Here is a 20,847-nt window from a genome sequence, read left to right as displayed (position 1 = left end):
ATATGGACTGCAACAAAATGTGTCAGCTAAATGTGATAGACTTACTTAAAGTCATTATGGTGATGTTTACATCCTGCAGGTGAAAGGAGATGTTGGTCTTTGGAAATTCCCATAGATTACATCATACAAGGACTAAGTAGACAGGCTCCACGTCTTTCTTGCTAATTCCACTTGTCCTCTTTTTTGTGCAAGTGAAGCAATGTACCACTCATAGACGTGGCTTAATGTGCTCAATGTGCTTGAATTTTTGCAGTAATGCTTTAGATTTTAATGCATAAGTAAATTATATATGTTCAAAGAAAACACTAAAGGCTGTCAAGTGTGTAAGTGTGTGTAAGTCCAATGATTAGTTTATGCGATCTACTTTTTTATGGGAAATGGACTAATTCTATCTATCGTGTCAACAATCACTATTTGGACGGAACAGACAGTCGCAGTCTGTTCAGTCTGAGGACTGAAATTCGTATGAGTTGTATAGTGGACTAATTACAAGTCGTGATACCATAGCTGTTGGAAGCTATGCAAGTGATTCTGTGTGTTTTTGTGTGAGGTCATGCTACACTTACTGGAGCAGAAATGACCACAAATGTGGTTCAGAGTACTTTGTCCAGTGTTTACGTGAGGATGTCCACCCTGAGAACGTGAGCAGACAGGCTGTGTGTGCAAGCTGTTAATTTATTAACTTAAGTTAGTCAGAAAATCGAGTCCTGTAGCATGTGTGTGAAATTGTAAAAAGACGTATTTTAACTTGAACCAAGACAATTTTCTAATAAGTTGTTTTTGTGATCAGGTTTTGTCAAAATAAACTAAACGGAATGAAGAGAAAACTTGAAAATGATGCCAGGTGTATTTGTGCTCTTCAACCCATCTTGTCTGCTTATACAGACTTTCTTAAAAGTGCAAATTCTCATATATGTAATTTCAATCCAACTTTACCTGTCAATGTAGCTGTCTAGTTCTTTAGATGTTAATTCCAATGAGATCATTTAGTCAGGGGATTATTATATAGTTAGAAACATAGTGCTAAAGTTTTTCATTATGTAGTACAATGAGGGGATTGTCTGACCGGTCCTAAATTCACTCTTCAGCATCAGCAAAAACTAGAAGAGTCCTACAGCAAAGCCCCAAAGAGAGTCAATGTTAGCATTATGGAGTAAGCCTGAGATTAAGTAAGGAGAAAGCAGAAAGTAAGATGAAAGACTGTGGCTAACTTCACAAGGGTCCTTGGAAAACTGACGTTTCAAGCATCTTTAGTCCCAATCACCCAGGTCAAGAGACCTGCCTGTGACCACCTGGCAACCACTGGTTGTTTGTAAAAAATCAGCATTTCCCAAGTGGTCGCTGGAAGTTGCTTGGTGAAACCGATCACCAAGAGGTATTTGGTGCTGCACTGAAGACCTCATTGTGATTGCTTTATTTGTTCGCAGACTGCCAGAGTCCCCTGTATTTTGCTTGGAAGATGCCAACTTGTCTGCAAATACAGCTCACTAAGTGGTTTAACTTTCAAGATTGCAACCCAGACTCGAAACAGACCACTGAGTTTCAAAGTAAAAGAGGCTGATGGTTAGTTAGCATGTAGGTAGTCCACCATTTGTACACCTGTTTTTAGATCTCTTATAGGCCATAAAGATTGTCTGATTGTCACTCTATATGTAATTTGTTCTCACCAGTGGTCAACCAGTGTTTTACTATGATCTTTAGTGAACCCAGTGATGATGGTAATCATCTTAAACATTGCTCTTTCCTGATGCCTGCCTCTTTCTCCTCTGTGTCACTGATTTAATTCCTTTCATTAAGCTTTTTCTGGGAAATACGCCACGTCTATTTCACTCCTTCCTTCTGTGCTCTCCTACGTCTGTATCATTAAGCAATGTTACAGATGGATTGTGTGGAAAATGGCTTTTCAGCAACAGTGTTTAACCCTGTAAAGGATATTTATTACCCTGACTTCCTGCCCCGTGAAGTATTAGGCCAATCAGTGGCCAGGGAACAAAGCCAACAAGCTAGTCAATGTAGAAAATGAAGAATTTGGTAAGAGGATGGTTTGTGGTCTCTTGAAAAGCACTTAATTTCTGATGACAATCAAATCAGCAGCAGGGTCCAGCCTTTTTTCATCTTGGGATTTCGTGGTTTTTCTAAAAGGAAAAATCTGTTTCCCATTTAGATCGTTCCTTCACTCTTCCTCCCACTTTTTCATCTAACCGACCCCTTTTCCTGTCTTAATGACATTTTTAATGATCCTTAAACACGATGTAACTTCTTGTTATACAGATGAAAGTACATGTTAAAACTAAATACCTAATAGTCATATACTTTATATAATGTTTAAGTGATGCCAAAATTAATTCTTAGTGTCATAAAAATGCAAATTTAGAAACAATTAAAGTTTTGCAAGAAAACCACAATTAGTACTAATGCATTCCTCATATTAAAAAAGAAATCAAACTATCTAATATAGCATATCCAGTATACCTGAGGAGAATTATACTTCAATTTGAACATCTATAAAAAAAAAGCAATGTTGGTCTTTTTAACCAATAAACCTGCCCAACGCTGCCATAAACACATTCCTACACAATCCAACCAGGTCATAAACAAAGTTCCAAAGTTAATCAGCGTTCTCTGGAGGAGCTCTATCCCTAAACAGGCAAATGATTTGATCCCTTAACAAAGTAGGGCTCAACCTGCCAAATCCAGGCACAATTTCAAACACATGTAACACAGTCTGACTGCCTTAAACTACCTTGTTTGTCTGCATGTGCATCCAAGAAGCACAACACCTCAAACCCATCTGTTTTCTTGCAAACCTAATGGCAGCTCTATTTCAGCATCACCATCTTTAAGCCTCCGTCAGAACACAAGATGTCTTCACTTGATGTCTTTCTATAGAAGATTCCACCCATTACAACATCTGATTTCTAGTGCATTTTTTAACATGTTAAGGAAGTTTATAGTTTTAATACATTCCCACTACATTAGCCCTGAATCACAACAGACTGTATACAACTTTATACCAATTACCAACCGACAATTAGTTGTGATCAGTTAAAATGTAAACTATAGTGTTGGGATATTATGCAAGTCAATTATCAGTTTTCTTATAGGTAGTAAAACTTCAGTGGCGTGGGTTTCTAGATAAAACAGAAAGCAGAAAACCACACATTTTGTGGATTTCCCCACTATCAAGTTTCTGTAGTCTGTCATTTAAACCTCCACCATCTCCGATAAACAACCTACTTTAACAAGACTTACATAGCACAGATTTTTATTTTCACCGAAACTGGACGACTGTACGTCTTTTTATACAAACGTTGTTATGTTTTGTGACAGGTTTTACACTCAAGAGGATAAATCACTGAAACGCAGTAGAATAAAGTAAAATTTCACAATGCAACCTCAAATTATAAAGAGATTAAAACGAGATTATAAGCATAAAACCCATACTGCACGAGCCTATAATTATCAGGGGAGGAAAAGAAATAAACTATTCTATTCAGTGTAACACCATGTCATTAACTGAACAGTGGCCATAATCAGCTACCTGCACTTAACAACCTGCTCGAAAAGCATAAAATCACACTTTACTCCTAAACAATGTGCAGCTTTCAAAATTAATCCAACTATGTGTTTAAAAATGAGGCCATTTTGCTGTCATTTCATATTTAGGTATCCTCAGTAATCATAAACTCACCAACTGTCTTTCTTTTCTCCAGTGAATTATGAAGAAGGAATGTGCTGCTGGCATTTTGTCTCTTTTGAATGATTTGCAGGCAGCTGGAAAGTAAATAAAGGGGTGGTGGCAGCAGGCCTGTCACTCAAATTAGACCAACCGCTTTCACCTTCAGCTGAGTCAGGCCATCAAAAACTCAATCAAAACTTCTATTAATGGATCTCACTGACTTCTTGTACTAGTCTTTAAAAAAAAAGTTAAAGTTTAAAAGTCTTGACAAGTCTTTGAGAAAGTCAAACTCACTGAATGAAGTAGCCATCAAGACTCACTATTGGGGAACTAAATGAGCCGGAAATAAATACATCTGATTTGCAACATGATTACTGTCTTAAGTTTGATGTGAAAATAAACGCTGATTAAAGGGATTTCCAACTCTGGAGACATACCCAAACCTCAGACAACAGCTGGCTCTTGCCTCCTCACTAAATATCCATTTGCTCCAATCCCACCCAACAGCATCATCCGTGCTTTTATCAATTCGAGCTGCGTTTTCACAAGAGCGTCAAAACATGCTTTGCTGCAACTTGAATTTCCACCAACAAATCAGAGTGCAATTCTACTGTGACATGGACACGCAGCAAGTGCAGTGACTCAGATATCATCTAGAGAACCGTGATTCGTGTAAACATGTGCCGCTAAGAGACGCGATGACGAGAGCCAGCTCGAAGACGGACTTGAGTCCTTGATGGTGAATAATGTCCATATTTTTTAAGCACAACAGAAACACACTTTCAATAATTTGAACGCACAAAGCGAAATGTATGTTTATGTGCATGCATGTGTGTGTGTGTGTGTGCATACATGTGTGATGTTTCTTCATGTCTCTTCATCTTTTGATTGGTTTAATTACAGACTTACTGTCAGCTTCCCACTCAATGCGCAGGAAAAACAAACTCTTAGGGCACATGAAAAGAAGTCGCGAATGCCTACACACACACACACACACATGCAGCACACACCTATCACAGTTCAAGTCAGTCACCGTGCTCTTTGATTCTCTGCCTGCCGGTGATCTGTCTTTCATCGTCTCCACTCCTTGATCCCTTGTTCTCTCTTTAGCTCTGCCGGTGCATAACATCTCTCTCCCTGTCTCCACGTCTGTCTCTGTTTATTTTGCATTGACTGTAGGTGGGAAGCTTAATCCTCTACCTGAAATTCCTCTGTATGTCTTATTCCTTCTCTCAATACACCTACAGTAAAGAAAAAAACAACTTTCAAAAATTAGCATAAATATGTTTTTGGGCTGTGCCCCTTAAAAAAGGTTTCACTGGCCTTTTTGCTCCTAGAAGACACTGTGCTGTAACAAAGAGTGTTAAAGAGTGTTTAATGATCAAATCAAGCTCAAATCAACAGCGGACATGCTTTTCAGTAACAGCAATGACTCATTTGATGTGATTAGCAAGAATTTAGCCACACTCATAATCAACAGAGCGAGTGCCTTTTAAAACTCTGGCTCAAAGTAGAATCAATCTGCACTGTTCATTGCTACTTCTACGATTTTAAAAAAGGAACCATATAGGTGTGCCTTCTAAAAGCTTTCAGATTTTTCAAGCGGCTGAAATTGAGGGATAATTTAAGTCTTTTGAGCCGAAGCTTGTCATGATGGATGGATGTGGTTGTGAGAGAAGGGAAATCTTCAAAGCTAAATTCCTAGTCAATTAACCCAAGACTCCAAATTTGGGAATTTAAAGATTTACATAGAGGTATTTGCAAACCATCAAAAGCACACTTTATGCCTTCATCTGCCATCACTAACAGCCCAAGGAGGGCTCATGCTATCATAGATCTTACAGCTCATATGTTCAGCTGCACAGGTGCCCAACTTAGTGCACTGATGACACGGTCCCACACAGACTCTCCACCTGCAAAATGTCTCAACAACCAAATGAGAAACACTAGATTTGGAGATGAAAGCATCCTCGATGCCCATGAATTCCTCTAATTGACAACCAGCAAAGGACAACCTATTTTAACTTCATCTTAAGGCACAAACGTTCTTGCATGTGTTTATCCGAACTTTGATTTCTAAAACCACTCTCAGCATTTTTCCATAATGTAAGACACAAAGTGCCAGATCGCTCTCTCCACAGACTCTACATGAAGGACATTGATGTAGTAGGTTACCCATACACAGGAGGAATTGTAAGTAGACACAAATTAGACCACAAACCCCAATTTGATTAAAACTTCCCTCTCTGGGGTCTACACGGAGAGGATTTAGTATTGGTTTGTTGAACTGTATTCACTGTGCATGGGGAAATAATAGCGGTGAGAATGAAACCTATGATTAGAAAAGCTTTCTTGCTTTTATGTTCCTTTGCTGGGATTATTACAAAGTATTATTGCAAAGATAAAATACAATGAAGTGGAGCTGCTACTTCTCATTTTGTTTGGGACCTCCTGGAAGCCCATGACGGAGCGCAGAAAAGAAGAACCACTGCCCTGTTTTAAGCTGTTGACCCATAATGAGTAATTAATGCCCCCCCCCCCCCCAAGAGTTTGGGAGGGTCAGTTTTTCACTACACTCTTTATCACAAAAGTATCATAAATGCCATTGGACTTATTTTATAATTTTGTCTGTAAAATTACAAAACAATTCTCATATTTTAGGATCATATGATTTAAGTCAGGTGGCATTTAATATTTGCTGTATCTCTTCACACAATACACAATCATTTATTTGTGTATGTGCTTTTAAGAATCTCTGCGGACTTAAATGTACTTTTAAAAATAAAAATATTACTTGGATTTTCATTGTTTGTACTTTAAATTTACTTTGATGCTATAACGTTTTTGTGTGTGCATATTCACAGAGCTAACCTTTTTATTATACAAGGGTAGAACTAAGCTAAAGCTTAAAATCAAATTATTTATCTACTAATGGAATATATTTTAAAAGGTTTGAAAGCTGATGAACTGACACATTTATTTTACAACTAATGCAGAAAAGTAGCAAAAAAAAAATTCTAGCCTACTTTTTCGGCTCTAAAAGCAATAAATGCCTCCTAAATAAATGGAAGTATTAATTTGTGGATAAATGGGACCTAGATTTTTATGTTCTTCATATAAAGCTATAAGCAATATATTGCATATTATGCAAAATGCACAGGGTCACTGTAACTCTTACACATGTTCCCAGTGCTGTAAGTTTGGCTACAAGACTCCACCAAACAGCTGTATCATAAATTGTCCCGCTAACTAAAATAATGAGCTGAAATAACTTCACTACCATAAGTAAACTCCAAATGACGTGTTTTAGTTGAGTTTCCTCTTAGATGTGTGAAGCATTTACGAAACATTCAACCCCAGAAGGCCTCCTGAGCTCTATAAATTTCTCCATGGGGGGAAATGGTTATGCTTCCTCTATTGGAATCAGCTGTGACATCTAGCATAAATTTAAACATTAAACTTTCACAAGAAAAACACTTGCAATGATAACACGCCAAAAAAGTGAGTAAGTAAACAAATTTCCCATTCACTTCAGCCTAGTATAGGATGATCATGACTACAGGCGCTGGCTTTGTTAGTTTTTCTACCTTCATCCCTTTAATCCTCAGAAACCATATTAACTTCTTTTGAAGATGAGTTACAATCCCTCCTGTTTCTTCTCTGTGTATCCTTTGCCTTTCTACATGAAAGATTCAGTGGCAGAAGAGATGTCTGCACCGGGGGCTGCAGGGGAGAGAGAGAGAGAGAGTGAGAGTGAGGGGAAGAGAGAGTCAGGGCAAGAGACACAGAGACAGAGAGAGAGGGGGATCGAGACGGATTGATTTCCACCTCCAGCAGCTTCAGTTCAAAGCCAGCCAGCAGACTTCAGAGGCTCGGCAGGACCCGGCATGTCCCCAGCCGGGCCGAGCTGCCTGTCTGCGGGCAGGACTTCCCCTGGGGGGCCCGGGGCCCGGGACAGTCAGGCGGCACCAGAAAAACAATTACGCAGACAGACGAGAAAGTTGTGCGAGGTCACAAACGCGCACTACCTCAAGTGTCACAGGAAAAATAACGCCGTGCACTGTAAGTATGACGTGGCTTGTTATTCATAGAAGCTCTAAAATGATTGACTGAGACGAAATTAATAATAGAAATCGCTATCCGTTTTTCAAATCAAAGTAATCAGCACAGTGCTTAATCCAATTCATTATCAACCATTCATCACGAACCAACTGAGGTCGGAAATGTGAGAAATGGAAAAACAATCAAATTTTTCTACCACCTTAGGCTAAAACCTTTGCATCAACACGTACAGTGAGCTACCTCTAACATGCTCCACAATCATCTAGCTATATGCTTGTCACACACTCACTGTTAGAAAATGTATTTCTTGAAGCTGTCATTCCTGCAAATCATAACATTGAAAATGTTTTCATTCAGCCGTGTTCACTATAAACAAAACTATTTATTACTAGATAATTATGCCTTGCGCCAAAAATCATCCTGTCAAGTGTTTATATGAAAGATTTTTTTGTGCGCTGTTGTTTTAAGTCACTTCTGAAAAGGAATTGCCGGTGTGATAATATGCCATGGTCCACTGATTCTTTATCATTTCCCGTAAAACAAAATAAAAGCAACAATTCGTGCATTTCCCCTTTGAGTGAAAATTACAGTGAAGCACATGTCTGCTTGGCATAAAAAAGTGCTGCTCAGGAATTTCCCCGTGTTGCAGCAATCTGTCCTTGCATTCCTGAGAGCGGAGCTGATCACTCTTCTTACCTGGAGCTCAGGAGCGGGGCGCACTGGTTTGGTTTCTCCCCTGCGCTACCGGCTAAGCTGCCCGATGATCAGTCCCGGTAATTGGTGATCAATCTCGAGCGTGGAGCCGGGTGAGCATCGCCGAGGGACTGACTCGCTGTCTAAGAGTTTTTACTCCGCAAAGTCAAATTGTGCCCCAGCCTCTGCGCCGCTGCTTGTCGGTGCGTCTCCAGGCTCCTCCTTGATAAGAAAAAAGTGAGAAGTTTTCTCCCCGCCCTGGATAAGAAACGGATTAACGTGGCCCAGGTAGACTATGTTTTTCAGTCGGGGCAATTAACGTGCTACAGGCTACAACTCGACTCTGCCATCTAGCGTTCATAAGACCACAGTGGCATGACTATAGTCTTAAACAAGTCTATGGTCGTCATGAGGGTAACAAGAAGCTCAGTTATAGTTTGCACTTACACGAAAGTACTGAAAGTCTAATTAGTAACAGAATAAGGTCACTAAAGGTCACTTTGTGTACATTTAATAATTCATAAAAATGTCACCACAACTACCACATCCACCTCTGTGACCTCAGCTACTTCATTTCACTTCACTTGGCATGGTTTGAGATGATGCAAGTTGTTTATTTTTGTTTTTATTTTGAAGTGGCAAAGTTGAACATGCTAATATTTTCATTCAAAGTCACCAAGATGGACACGATTAGAAATGAGTACGTCTGAGCGAGAGATCAGATTTGGAGACAAAGAGGGAAGGCTGAGATGGTTTGAAGATGTGCTGAGGAAGGATCGTGGATAGACTGGACGTTGAAAGACGTAGAAGATGGAGCTGCTGAGGCCGAAGAAAAAGAGGAAGGCCTCAGAGAAGGTTCATGGATGTAGTAATGGAGGATACGGAGGGGATTGGTGTGACAGAAGAGGATGCTCAGGATAGGGTGAGATGGAGGTAGATGATCCGCTGTGGTGAACCCTAAAGAGAGCAGCTGAAACAAGAAGGCTAAACAGTGAAGGAATAACAACAGAACATCAAACGACACATTAAACAATAAATGATAACCACAGTATTGCTACTGTAGATGGATAAACAAAAGTTGCACATTAAGACTGAAAATATACAATTAAACTTCTTCATATAAACACCCTGCAAATACCCCACCGCCACAAACACACACACACATACACACACACGCACACACAAGACATAGGTTGAGTGTGTCTGTGATGTAGCTAACTGGTGCCTGATGTCTGAGTTGGAATAAAGCTTCGACTTTAGTCTTCTTCTCCTCCTCCTCCTCTTCCTTTCCGCTCCTTCTCCTTTTCTCAGCCACAGGAAGAATGAGATAAAAGAGGGGCTTTGAAAACACTGGGAGGCCTGTAATTACTTACTCTTCATCTCGGTGTCCGTCTATCTGTCTCTGCCTTCGTCTTTCATGTCTTTTTTGTTTTTCTTTTATTTGGTCACTTTCTGTTTTTCCCCCCACTTTCTTTGCCCTCTTTTCATCGTCTTCTTCCTTCTCCATCCTCTTCTCTCTTTCTCTCTCTTTTTCTGTCATCCTCGCTCCTCTTTTGGAGCCTCATTGATGTCTGTCCAGGGCTTCCTGACTGAAACGGAGGATGAGAGGAGAAGAGATTAGATGAGAGGAGGGGATAAAGAGAGGATGAGGAGGGGATAACAAGAAAAGTGATGAATTCTGCTGAGAGAACGATGGCTGCTCTGTCACACACCGGACAAAAACACATATTAAGCAAAACCTGTATTTACTGCAGTAGATGGTGGAGCACACTTTAGTTTAGATAATATGACATAGATGATGAAAGAGATGCTTTAATGAGACAAGCTGGGACAGATGAACCATAATGCAATGAAAAGAAACAGAAGCAGATGTCATGAGATAAAGGATTTTTTTTTGTTATGTAATTTTCTAAATAGACCATGCAATTTATCTAATACGTCTTATATGTGGAAAATGTAGTGCATCTTATAATGAAAAGCAAGGTTTCAAATGAATGAAGCCTTAGTTATCATGCTCTAATGGCTCCTCTGGTCTGCATTCGAATCAAGACAATATCCTTATTTCCGCCTGCTAAATGTGAACTATGTAGTTCAACAGGATGTATTTGAAAAACACAAATCTTCCTGACATTATGTGAAAAAGTATTTAAAAAAGATCTCAGAAAGCAACACATCATGACATGATCTAAAGAAACTCAAGAACAGATGAAGAAGAAAGTCATTTAGATCTTTCAATCCATGGTTGCAAAGCCATTTCTAAGGTTTTGGTTCTCTAGTAAACAACAGTAAAAACCATTATCCACAAATGGTGAATCTTTCCAGTAGTGGCCGGTCTGCCCAAATTACTCCAAGAGTGGTGCACTGATGACTCATCCAGATCACAACAAATTCAATAACAAGATCTAAAGTACCTCAGGCCTCACTTGTTTCAGTTAAGGTCAGTGTTAATGATTCACCAATAGCAAAGAGACTGGGTCATTCATGGGAGCGTCCTGAGGTGAAAACTAGTGCTGACTAAAAAGGACCTGAAGCAGCAAAGCATAAGAAGAACATGCTCTCTACCAAAACAGTTAATGCCCTGAAGCTCAAGTTATTCAGCAGAACAATAGTACAAAACACACCAACAAGTCCACTCAAAAAACAAATCTTTTGCATGAGTTTTGGATCGGCCTAATCAAAGTCCAGACTAAGATCCAATTGTGTTGCTTTGGCGTGTCCTTAAACAGGCCATTCATGCTTGAAAACCCTCCAATGTGGCTGAATTAAAACAATTCTGAAAAGAAGAGTGAGCCAAAATTCCTCCACAGTGATGTGAAAGACTCATTGTCAGTTTTCGCAAATGCTTGAGTGCACTTCTTGCTGGCACAACCGGTTATGTTTTAGCAGGCAAATACATTTTCACACAGGGCCAGGTAGGTTTGGATAACCTTTTCCCCTTAATAAATGAAATCATCATTGAAAAACTGCATTTTGTATTTAATCCGTTTATCTTTGTCTAATATTAAAATGTGTTTGATCGTTTGAAGCATGTGACAAAGATGCAAAAAAAAAAAAAAAATAGACAGCTCTGATCATTTTTTCTCCTTTTAATAATACATGGCATGAATGATATGTGATTGTTATTTATTCACTTCATGTTTTTTTCTCATTTATTTTTTGGGGTCTGTCTTTATAAAATATGCTAAACAAGTTAGGTTTACAGCTACCACTACTTGATGAACAAATCTAATCATTGGCAGAATATATTTAGGCTCTACAAAGTCTTAAAATGCATTGATGTAGGACATCTCAGTTTCAAAGAATCACAAGAGCACAGCATCTGTCACAGAATGCCTACCCTGTTTATAACCCAGCTAAGCTCCAATCAAAGCACTGTAGCTCTGAGAAGACAGAAGTCAGCGGAAGCCTAATTTGTTTGGTATATTGAATTAGGATGACTTCAGTTTACCACCAAAACACACTTCTCATGCCTTTTATAAGGCTTAAATGTCCAAAAAGCGAAACAATATTTTAAAAAATCCATAGATGAGTGCAATATTTAAAAGACAGAATAAAAATGCAACCACTGATCTCTTCTGATTCATATTACAGTTTTTCTCAAATGTTAAAACACAAAAGCCAATCCTGTAACCCAAATGACCAGTAGTCTAAACACATTTACCAAATGTAGCCACCATATTCCAGTACCATAAACACATGTCACATGAAGACACAATTCACAAAACACAACCCTCTGTACTCATAAATCTAAACACATTTTTCCTTGCTAAAACACATGTTGCAAAACAACTCTGCTCATATTCTCAAATGAAAGCCCATGTGATGCAAAATGCTTGCCACAGTCACCAATCTTTGAACACAGGGAACACACCTGGCGTCATTCACTACACACAATGACTCAAAATTGAAGACACTTGTTGCTAATGCTGTACCCACATGTAAAAGCAAGTTCAGAGTGCACAGTATGCTGAAGAGTCCAAACAAACACAATGGATGAAGGCAGAGTCAGGGGAAGAGGAATTTGATGCAGAGGAGGGAGAAGAGCTGGCCCTGGAAGAAGAGGAGCAGGCCAATGAGGAAGAGGAGTTCAAATGAGAGGAGGAAGAGGAGCGACCAACGAGGAAGAGGAGAAGGCCAACATGGGAGAGGAGAAGGTCCAGGAGGGAGAGCAAGACAACCTCGCACCATCATTACTGACGAGATGCGAGCAACAGCTCAGCGACATGATGCCGCACAGTGATTGTGGTGTGTGTGTGGTGTGAATAACGTAAATAAAAAAACTTCACACCCTGTTCATGTTTTCAAGATTACTGTTGTGTGCAATAGATTCTGTTTTTGCATTGAGTTGTGTTACAGTAGTGTACGTACATGCAGGATTTTCTATAGATTTATACTACTCATATGAAACTCACAAATCTAAATGCCTAATCCTCTGCAGAGATCTACGACGATCCGTTACTGTATAGTTTCTAAAATATGCATTGGCAGTTATGAAACAAAGAACCTTCTCACAAATTGGGCATTGTGTTTTCAATAGTTTTGCTGTAGTGTGTAATGCTGTGTATAGTGTTTACAGTTTTGACAGCTTCGAGCTGCTCTCTTGGTGTGGGAGTTTGAGTTTTGCAGTGGGAAGGTGTGGTTGTGTTTATGTAGCTTTAGAGAAGGGTGTTGTGTTTAGACATTGGGGGACCTGGTGGTAACGTTTGTGACATGTGTTTTAGCATTTGAGAAAAACTGTAATAACCACAACCACAAATTATACAGGCTTTCCACTTGATCTCAGGGTTACTGTGTAAATGGAATCATGTTTCAATATTATTATGAGTAGTCAGAGTCCACAGAAAATAAAAAAATAACTTTGTATGTGTCACATCGCAGGTAGACAACACCTCTTGAGCATTGTACTTTTTGTTACACATTAAAAAAGGTGTGGAATGCGCACGCTGTACTACTGAAACTGCCTACAACAGACTCTATGACCTTGCCATTACCCCTGGAAGTCTTTCAGTGAGAACACACACACGCACCACTCTTCAGTGAGGAAGCAAGAGCCGGTTGCCATGGTAACTGTCGTGTCAGCTAACCTACTTTTGCATGAAGGAAAGTCATTGGCGGCTGAGAGAGAGGTGTATGGTATAGGTTCATGGTAAAGATCCACCCATTTACACATATACACTCACACGCGTCCACACATATACGCACAGTAAATGTTTATTATATTTTTATACCTAAAGCAAACAAGATTTAATCTTTCTTCAGTTTAGTCCGATGAAATTAGAACTGATAAAGATGAAGATAACATAGGATTCTGTGAAACTTTGGTGAACTAGATTTGTGCAGAAGTAAACAGCTGTCAGAAAAGCAGCAGGAGGAATGTGAATATAAATGAAGCTGAAGTGAGGTCAGCACAAATCAGGTTTATTTTCATGGCTCATCACGGCAAGAATTTCCCAGAGGACAATATCCAATTGCAAAATAACTACACTGCAGTAATAAAAACAATAAGTCATTTATTTATTTTAAGAATAAAGTGAAACATTGCAGCGCACTATGCAGTAAAATTGAATAGAGAGCACAAAATACACGAAGAAATCACTCACAAGGCTGACTGTAACTTATTTTGCAAAGCACTGAGCAATCTGCCATTTTCAGACGCTCCTTCCTTGGGAAATGTAAAGAAAATTCAAATAAACCCAACACAAATGTACATATAATTTACCTTACATGCAATGCACTATTGTACTAACTGATTGCATGAAAAATAACACTTTTTTTGCATAATCTTTTAGCTCATCATTACAGTATCTAATAGAGAGCATTAACATGCAAAACAACAGCATGTGCACTGCAGCAGAGAAGCACGTGGAGTGCATGTGTGTTCATGCTTTGCAACATTGTTAGACTCTGTAATTTCTCTGAGAATTGACTAGCCCCTTATATTACCAGAAAGCTAGTTATCATTCTTAATTGACACGTGTGCTGGTTAAACAGCATCCAGCTTTTGTCTATTATTGACAGCAGTGCATCCTACAGGGAGCCCTGACGATCCTGCTTAAATGGATTGAGGGGATTTTCATCCAATAATCATTTATGTTCACTTCTCTCTGTAGTTCCCCTCTAATTCTGAATCATTGGCTGTGAAGAATTGTATTAAGCAGATGAAAGACACTGGGCATAAGACAGGAGTGAGTATGATAACAAGAGGGGAGGGAGACAGGATGAATTTTGGTTCACTGCCAGCACTCGTGGGCTGCTGCACTAGTGAGGTATTGAGAATCAGGGCTTGATAACAACAACATACATGTGTTTTAGCAGCTGAGTTGCATTGGATTGCTCCGTGGCTATAGACATACAAATACACCTTAGGAAATGGGAGGCCTCTGTAGATAAATGGCAAGTGGAGCTCTGTGTCACAGAGAATTTTTTTTAAATAACCCCATTACTGGCATAAAAAACAAGCCCTTGATTTCAGTCTTTTTCTAGTTAGCTGTAGAAGCTTCTTTTCCAGCTCCTTTAATATAGCCTTTACTGTGCTGTGCAGTTTTTATCTGTTTAGCTCTACACCATTCATTACCAAACACATGGACTCCAGTAAGAGTGCTTTTTTAAATCAGTATGCTTCATTACATTATTTTAACTGTGCTTCTCTGCTCTGAAATCTTCTTCAGTGTTTAAAACTTTGTACAGAATGCGTAAGTGTATTTTAACAGCCCGATACTGTCATAAAAACGAACAAAAAATCTGCAATACTGTGTCACAAACAGACACACTCACACACACACACACACACATACACTCCTTATTTCTTATTGTATCCCTAAGCTGTACACCCTCTTCTTTTCATCGTGGGTGGTAAAGAGTGGGTTCACCCTGCAACCAGGAAGGCGTCACTTTAGTCACACAGACATAGACACTCGCAAACACACAAATGAGCACAGACACACACAGTGGTCTTAATCACTCCCTGCCTCTCCTGAATGTGAGAGCAGAGCAAGTCTGAACAGGTGGACGAGCTGAGAAAGACTATGGCTGAGAAACAGACCACATGGTCATGTTATCGTCACTTCGCAGAGAGTTTAATTGACTTGTACAGAAATTTGCTGTGGATTTGTCTTGGTGACATTAACAATACTAGCCAAACTTAACTTAAACATAACTTTAAACTAAAGCCAGTGTACTGATTTAGCTTACATGATGTAGATTTGTAATGCGATTTGGCTAATGAGTAATACATGGACCCCCCCAACACACACGCACACATACATACACACATTTCCTTGTCCTTTGTCTATTTTGTGCTCATTATATAGCATATGCCAGGAATAGGTCAGTGGAAATGTTACAGATTTCTTTCCCTGTATCTTTAAATAAAGGTCATGTCATTTCATAGGAAATGGCATTGTAATCATCTTACCATGTTTCTAATGTAGTGCTGTCAAAAATGTTATCTGTAAATAGAATCCTGGAATTATTCAGTGACATTCCCTTTTACAATTTGCAATGAAACTAATGATAATGAGGTTTTGCATTATAACCATCTATTGATACCATTCATTTTTCACTTGCTTATCCAGTTGGCTGCAGCCTATCCCAGCTATCATAGGGCGAAAGGCAGGGTATACCCTGGACAGGTCGCCAGTGTATTGCAAGGCTAACACGGAGAGTCGGAAAACAAGCATAAGAAGAACATGCAAAGTCCACAAAGAAAGGCTCTGGATGGCTGGTGGATTTGAACCCAGGACCTTCTCATTGCGCTAACCAAGTAGTTTATAATGAGGCAATTAGCTGCCCATTGTCATATGAGCTAGGCTCTGTATGTCCCCAGCCTGAATGAGCCTGAATTTGATAAGCTGTTAAAAGGATGGATGGATCGTAACCACGGTTCTTAAAGTGTTGTCCGTAGAATAATTGCCACTTCTGAACAAATGTGCAAGCACGGCAAGGAAAGAAGCCACTACGTAATTAATCCAAAATTTGTGTCATACTATAACTACTGAGCGACCATCACTCCTGTTTTAAATAATCTATTCTACCTATGATAGCAGACCACACTTTCCTTATATTAAAAATGATTAATAATGCGCGATGTATACGTTATTCCCCTGCGCCCCAGTTGTACATTGCCTCCGTAAATTGACACTGTGTCACGAAAACTTTGAGAATCTCTGACTAATTGATTTAAATTAAAAAGTCACAGGAAACGACCGCCAGGCGTCGCCACAAACCACCCTCTCCCATTCCCTCAACCATCAGCTGGATGTTGTTACTGAGGTAATCAAAATGATGTCTTCTCCTGTCAGGTAGGCATCACACAAAAAGACAGCATAGAGACTGAGATCAAGCCCGCGCCCTGTTGGTCGCATTTGAACAGAAAGGGGAACAAAATCGAGAAAAAGCGTCCAGGAATCAACTTTTGTATCTCTGGATGCTGCGAGCTGTGAGGATTTGGAGAATCAAAAACTAGGAATGAATTGTTTATGACGGGTATAAGAAGGTGAGATGACAAAGAACCTTTCGGCCTTTCAAGGAGCGATACCAGCTTCCTTCTTAACCAGTTGGAGTGAAGGTGTGAGGAGTGAGAGAGCGGGCTGCTGGTAATTACCGAGGGGGGCTGTGGAGCCGCCTGCATGCCTGTGGTGGTTCTGAGGTGTAAGGTCTCTCTCTCTCTCCCTCTCGCGCTCTCTCAGTCTTTATCAATCTGTCTTTGGTGCGTGAGCGCGCACCGCAATTGTGATCGGCGCGCGGATGATGATGATGAGAGCGTGACCTCACCGCTTTCCGCACAGCTGCTGGAGAGCGGGGGAGACACACGGAGAGCGTAGCGAACAACATAAACACGCCGAGGGAGACAGCGAGAGAGAGGCGCGGAACAGCGGAGAACATTCACAACTCAGCGGGGAACCGCTCGGCACGAGGGAACACCGTCGTCGTAGGGCGTCCGTGGACTGCTTCCCAGTCAGTCCGCCTCCCAGAATGTTCTGTGCCCCCGGTTCTTTTCTACGGTACACGAAACAGTCGCCGCGGCGTCCCCACGGACACTGAAGCCCAGATGCTCACCCTCTCCGCCGACATGGACGAGTCCTCGTCACTGCTGGATCTGCTGGAGTGTTCGGTGTGCCTGGAGCGCCTGGACACCACGGCTAAGGTGCTACCGTGCCAGCACACCTTCTGCCGCCGCTGCCTGGAGAACATTGTCAGCTCCCGGAACGAGCTCCGCTGCCCGGAGTGCCGCATCCTGGTGGACTGCGGGGTGGACGACCTGCCCGCTAACATCCTCCTGGTTCGCCTCCTGGATGGTATCAAGCAGCGGCCCCAGAGAGGAAGCGGAGGAGGAGGGGGAGTAGGAGCGGGAGGCAGGCAGTCCCTAGCCGGGGGCTCGCTGCAGGGGTACGCAGCCGGGATATCCGCCTCTCCTCCGGGCACAGCGATCAGGGAGCTTCCCGTGGCCACCAGGAGCTCTCCTGTTAAGGTTAGTCACTTTTCCCCCAATTGTGCACGATGTGGATGACGACACCTAACATCCAACACTTTCGAAAATACGTAATTTTGTAAAAAGTTAGTTGGTTTTCATTTTGCAATACGTAACGCACAACTTTAAGGTTGTTTGCACGGCACTCTGTACCGTACTGAGAAAAGTACGGGCGTTCTTTCTCACGCTTTTAATTACTGGAACTGTAGATCAGCGTGCTCATCATCCGCCTGCTCAGATATTCAGGTGCTGTGTAGTTAGATGCAAACATTCCAATTATATCCTGATTATATAAACTGTGATTTCATGCATCGGTCATGAGTTGAATGAAGGGAGGAAAAAAAACTTGGAATAAGACTCCAAGTCATGGAATACATTGATCGAGAGAATGAGAACATTTCTTTCCAATGTTCATAATATGTAACTGAATGGAAAAGGAGAAATGCGTTGCTGTGGTTTTCCCATACTGTTACAAAGACAGAGATGTGTAGTGACTCATTTATAATCTCTCTTGTGTTACCTAATTAAACTGAACTGAGTTTGCAAAGCAAGAGGGGAGGCAAACGTGAAGACAGATGGAAGAGGATGGGGTCACTGGTCAGTGTTACAGTTGCCATACTTCTGGTAATGTCCAGCCGCCCACAGGCTGCAGCATTCTGAGGTTTTATTACTCACACTCAATGGGAGTAGATCTGAGAGCTTTGTTTACTTCAGTGCAGCCAGCATTGTCTTATGGCTGTAACTTGTTAAAGAATATGTCAGTTAAGCAGTAAAATGTGAGACAATCTGCACTTAGCTGCAAAAATATTGACATTTTGCTGGAATTTTCACCTGGGGTCTAAAATCTGGAAAAGCTTATGGTTTGCGGTTTGATAGAAATGCTCAGGGTTTTTCTTTTTGTTTGTTTTTGTTGTTTTTGCTTTACTGAATTCAGAAGTACCAGAATTGTGTGGTTAAACATCCTGCAATTAAACAATTTAAATGTTTTTACAAATAGCTAAAGTGCTTTAAGATGTTTTTCAAGACTCGAATTTCAGTTGTAAACGCATACTGACAGTGAAATCAGAAAATTCAACAGCTAATGGAAAAGACTGGCTAAAAACCATAAATGTGGTAAGGTGTCAGAAGGATCTTTGAAAAATAATTTGCGACATGTTACAAAATTTATTGTGGACATATTGTGTGTGTGTGTGTTGGTTTTCTGATAAGAACAATGAGATTTCTTAGAGCTGGAGTTTCCGTCATGAATTTAGTGAGGACCTGAGTAAGAAAGATGGTAAATGGCCTGCATGTATAGCGCTTTACTCAGTCCTTAAGGACCCCAAAGCACTTCACACTACATTCAGTCATTCACCCATTCGTGATGGTAAGCTACATTGTAGCCACAGCTGCCCTGGGGCGCACTGACAGAGGGGAGGCTGTCGGACACTGGCGCCACCGGGCCCTCTGACCACCACCAGTAGGCAAACATGGGGTTAGTATCTTGCCCAAGGATATTTGGCATGCAGCCAGGAGGCAGCCTGGGATCGAACCACCAACCTTCTGATTAGTGGCTGACCTGCTCTGCCACCTGAGCTACAGCCACCCCAAATGCAGATGCAAAGAATGTTCAAGCAACTTAAAAACATTCCTGTCAGGTCTCACACCATATTCAATGCTTGAGTTTTCTCACATTAGCTAGGCATTGTTTGAAGATGTGGAGCGCTTGAGGTGGTGAACAGAAATCCAGACCCTCAGTGACATTTCTGCCAGCACTTAAGCCTTTATTTCACTTTGCTTGTTAAACTTTAAGGGGCCTACAGGCAATTTTGGAGCTTGGAACAGCAAAAGCGACATGTGGTGATATAAGCTCTCATATTTTTAATAGTTTTATACAGAAAGTGTAGAAAGGATATTGAACTGTTAGTTTTAAAAAAGTTTTTGGACAATTGCTCTGGAGCACAAAGTGACATCTTGATTTGCAGTTTGCACCGGAAATAATGGTATCCAGAAAATATTTTATATTTGCTGTATTTCTAATATTTAGGGTTGCTGTAGCTCAGGAGGTGACTTTACCTCCTGAGCTATGCTGGTTCAATGCACTGCCAATCCACCACCTGCTTCATCCCCAACCGGTTGCGGAAGGTGGCCGCCCCTCCCTGAGCCTGGTTCTGCCTGAGGTTTCTTCCTATTTAAAGGGAATTTTTCCTTCTCACTGTCGCCTAATGCTTGCTCAAAGAGGGTAGCTTGACTGTGGGGGGTTTCTCTCTATTATTGTAGGGTCTTTACCTTACAACCCCTTGAAGCTATTATTGTTGTTGTGATTATGAATAAAACAGATTTTGGAATTTAATTGAATTCGATCCCTGGCTGCTCCCGCCTGCATGCCGAAGTATCCTGGGTCTAGATGCTGAACTCCAAGTTGTTCTCTGATGTGTTCATTGGAGTGTGAATGCAAGATAGAAAGCACTAGAAAAAGTGCTTATATGAATAGGTGTGAATGGGTGAATGAGGGATGTTGTATAAAGCGCTGTGAGTAGAAATAAGAACCATATAAGAACCAGTCCAGTTACCATTTACTTGTAAATATACATGATTTATTGAGTAATCAAGTAATCAGCAGATCACTTCAGCCGTACTAACATGGATTTCAGAAGCTGTAGTCCGAAGCAGCCACATACATGCACAGTGGACGCTTACTACTTAATTGTGGCCAGTCTGTGCTTGTTTTAGGGCCCCATGGGAGAGGACTCCACTGTGGACCAAGCTTTTATTGGTCAGTGAACACACAAACAGTCACCCGCTAGTACACGTGCACACACCTATAACCCATTAACGCCCCCCCGCAATCCCACTGCAGTCACTTTGTCCAAGTCTCATCCAGGCTCTCCTGGGACCAAGGCTTGGTGATGAAAGTGTGAATTAATCTCCTCTAACAGTGGTGTGTGTGTGTGTGTGTGTGCGT

At 40.8% G+C, this 20,847-nt stretch overlaps 2 protein-coding genes across 5 annotated transcripts in view; one reads left to right on the top strand and one right to left on the bottom strand.

Annotated features, from left to right (window-relative positions):
• Positions 1-8,724, bottom strand: part of edar (ectodysplasin A receptor) — a 36,472-nt gene extending 27,748 nt beyond the window's left edge. The window contains exon 1 of one of the 2 annotated variants that reach the window (XM_004555546.3): positions 8,438-8,724. Coding sequence is in view for 1 of the 2 variants with exons in the window: in XM_076875160.1 (XP_076731275.1) it covers positions 7,267-7,272 (6 nt within the window). In the remaining variant the exon portion in view is untranslated. Of the gene's footprint in view, positions 1-7,266; positions 7,404-8,437 lie in introns of those variants that run through there. The other variant, XM_076875160.1, reaches the window with a different exon arrangement.
• Positions 8,725-16,981: 8,257 nt separating this feature from the next.
• LOC101484065 (E3 ubiquitin-protein ligase SH3RF3) overlaps positions 16,982-20,847 on the top strand; it is a 115,779-nt gene continuing 111,913 nt past the window's right edge. For 2 of the 3 annotated variants that reach the window (XM_004555544.4, XM_004555545.5), the window contains exon 1: positions 16,982-17,903. In XM_004555544.4, coding sequence (XP_004555601.1) covers positions 17,484-17,903 — 420 coding nt within the window. In that variant the 5' untranslated portion in view covers positions 16,982-17,483. The remainder of the gene's footprint in view (positions 17,904-20,847) is intronic. The other variant, XM_004555543.4, reaches the window with a different exon arrangement.

This window comes from Maylandia zebra, linkage group LG16 (genome assembly GCF_041146795.1).
Source record: "Maylandia zebra isolate NMK-2024a linkage group LG16, Mzebra_GT3a, whole genome shotgun sequence".
In the NCBI taxonomy this organism is placed as follows: Eukaryota; Metazoa; Chordata; class Actinopteri; order Cichliformes; family Cichlidae; genus Maylandia; species Maylandia zebra.
This window is presented reverse-complemented; position numbering and strand designations above follow the sequence as displayed.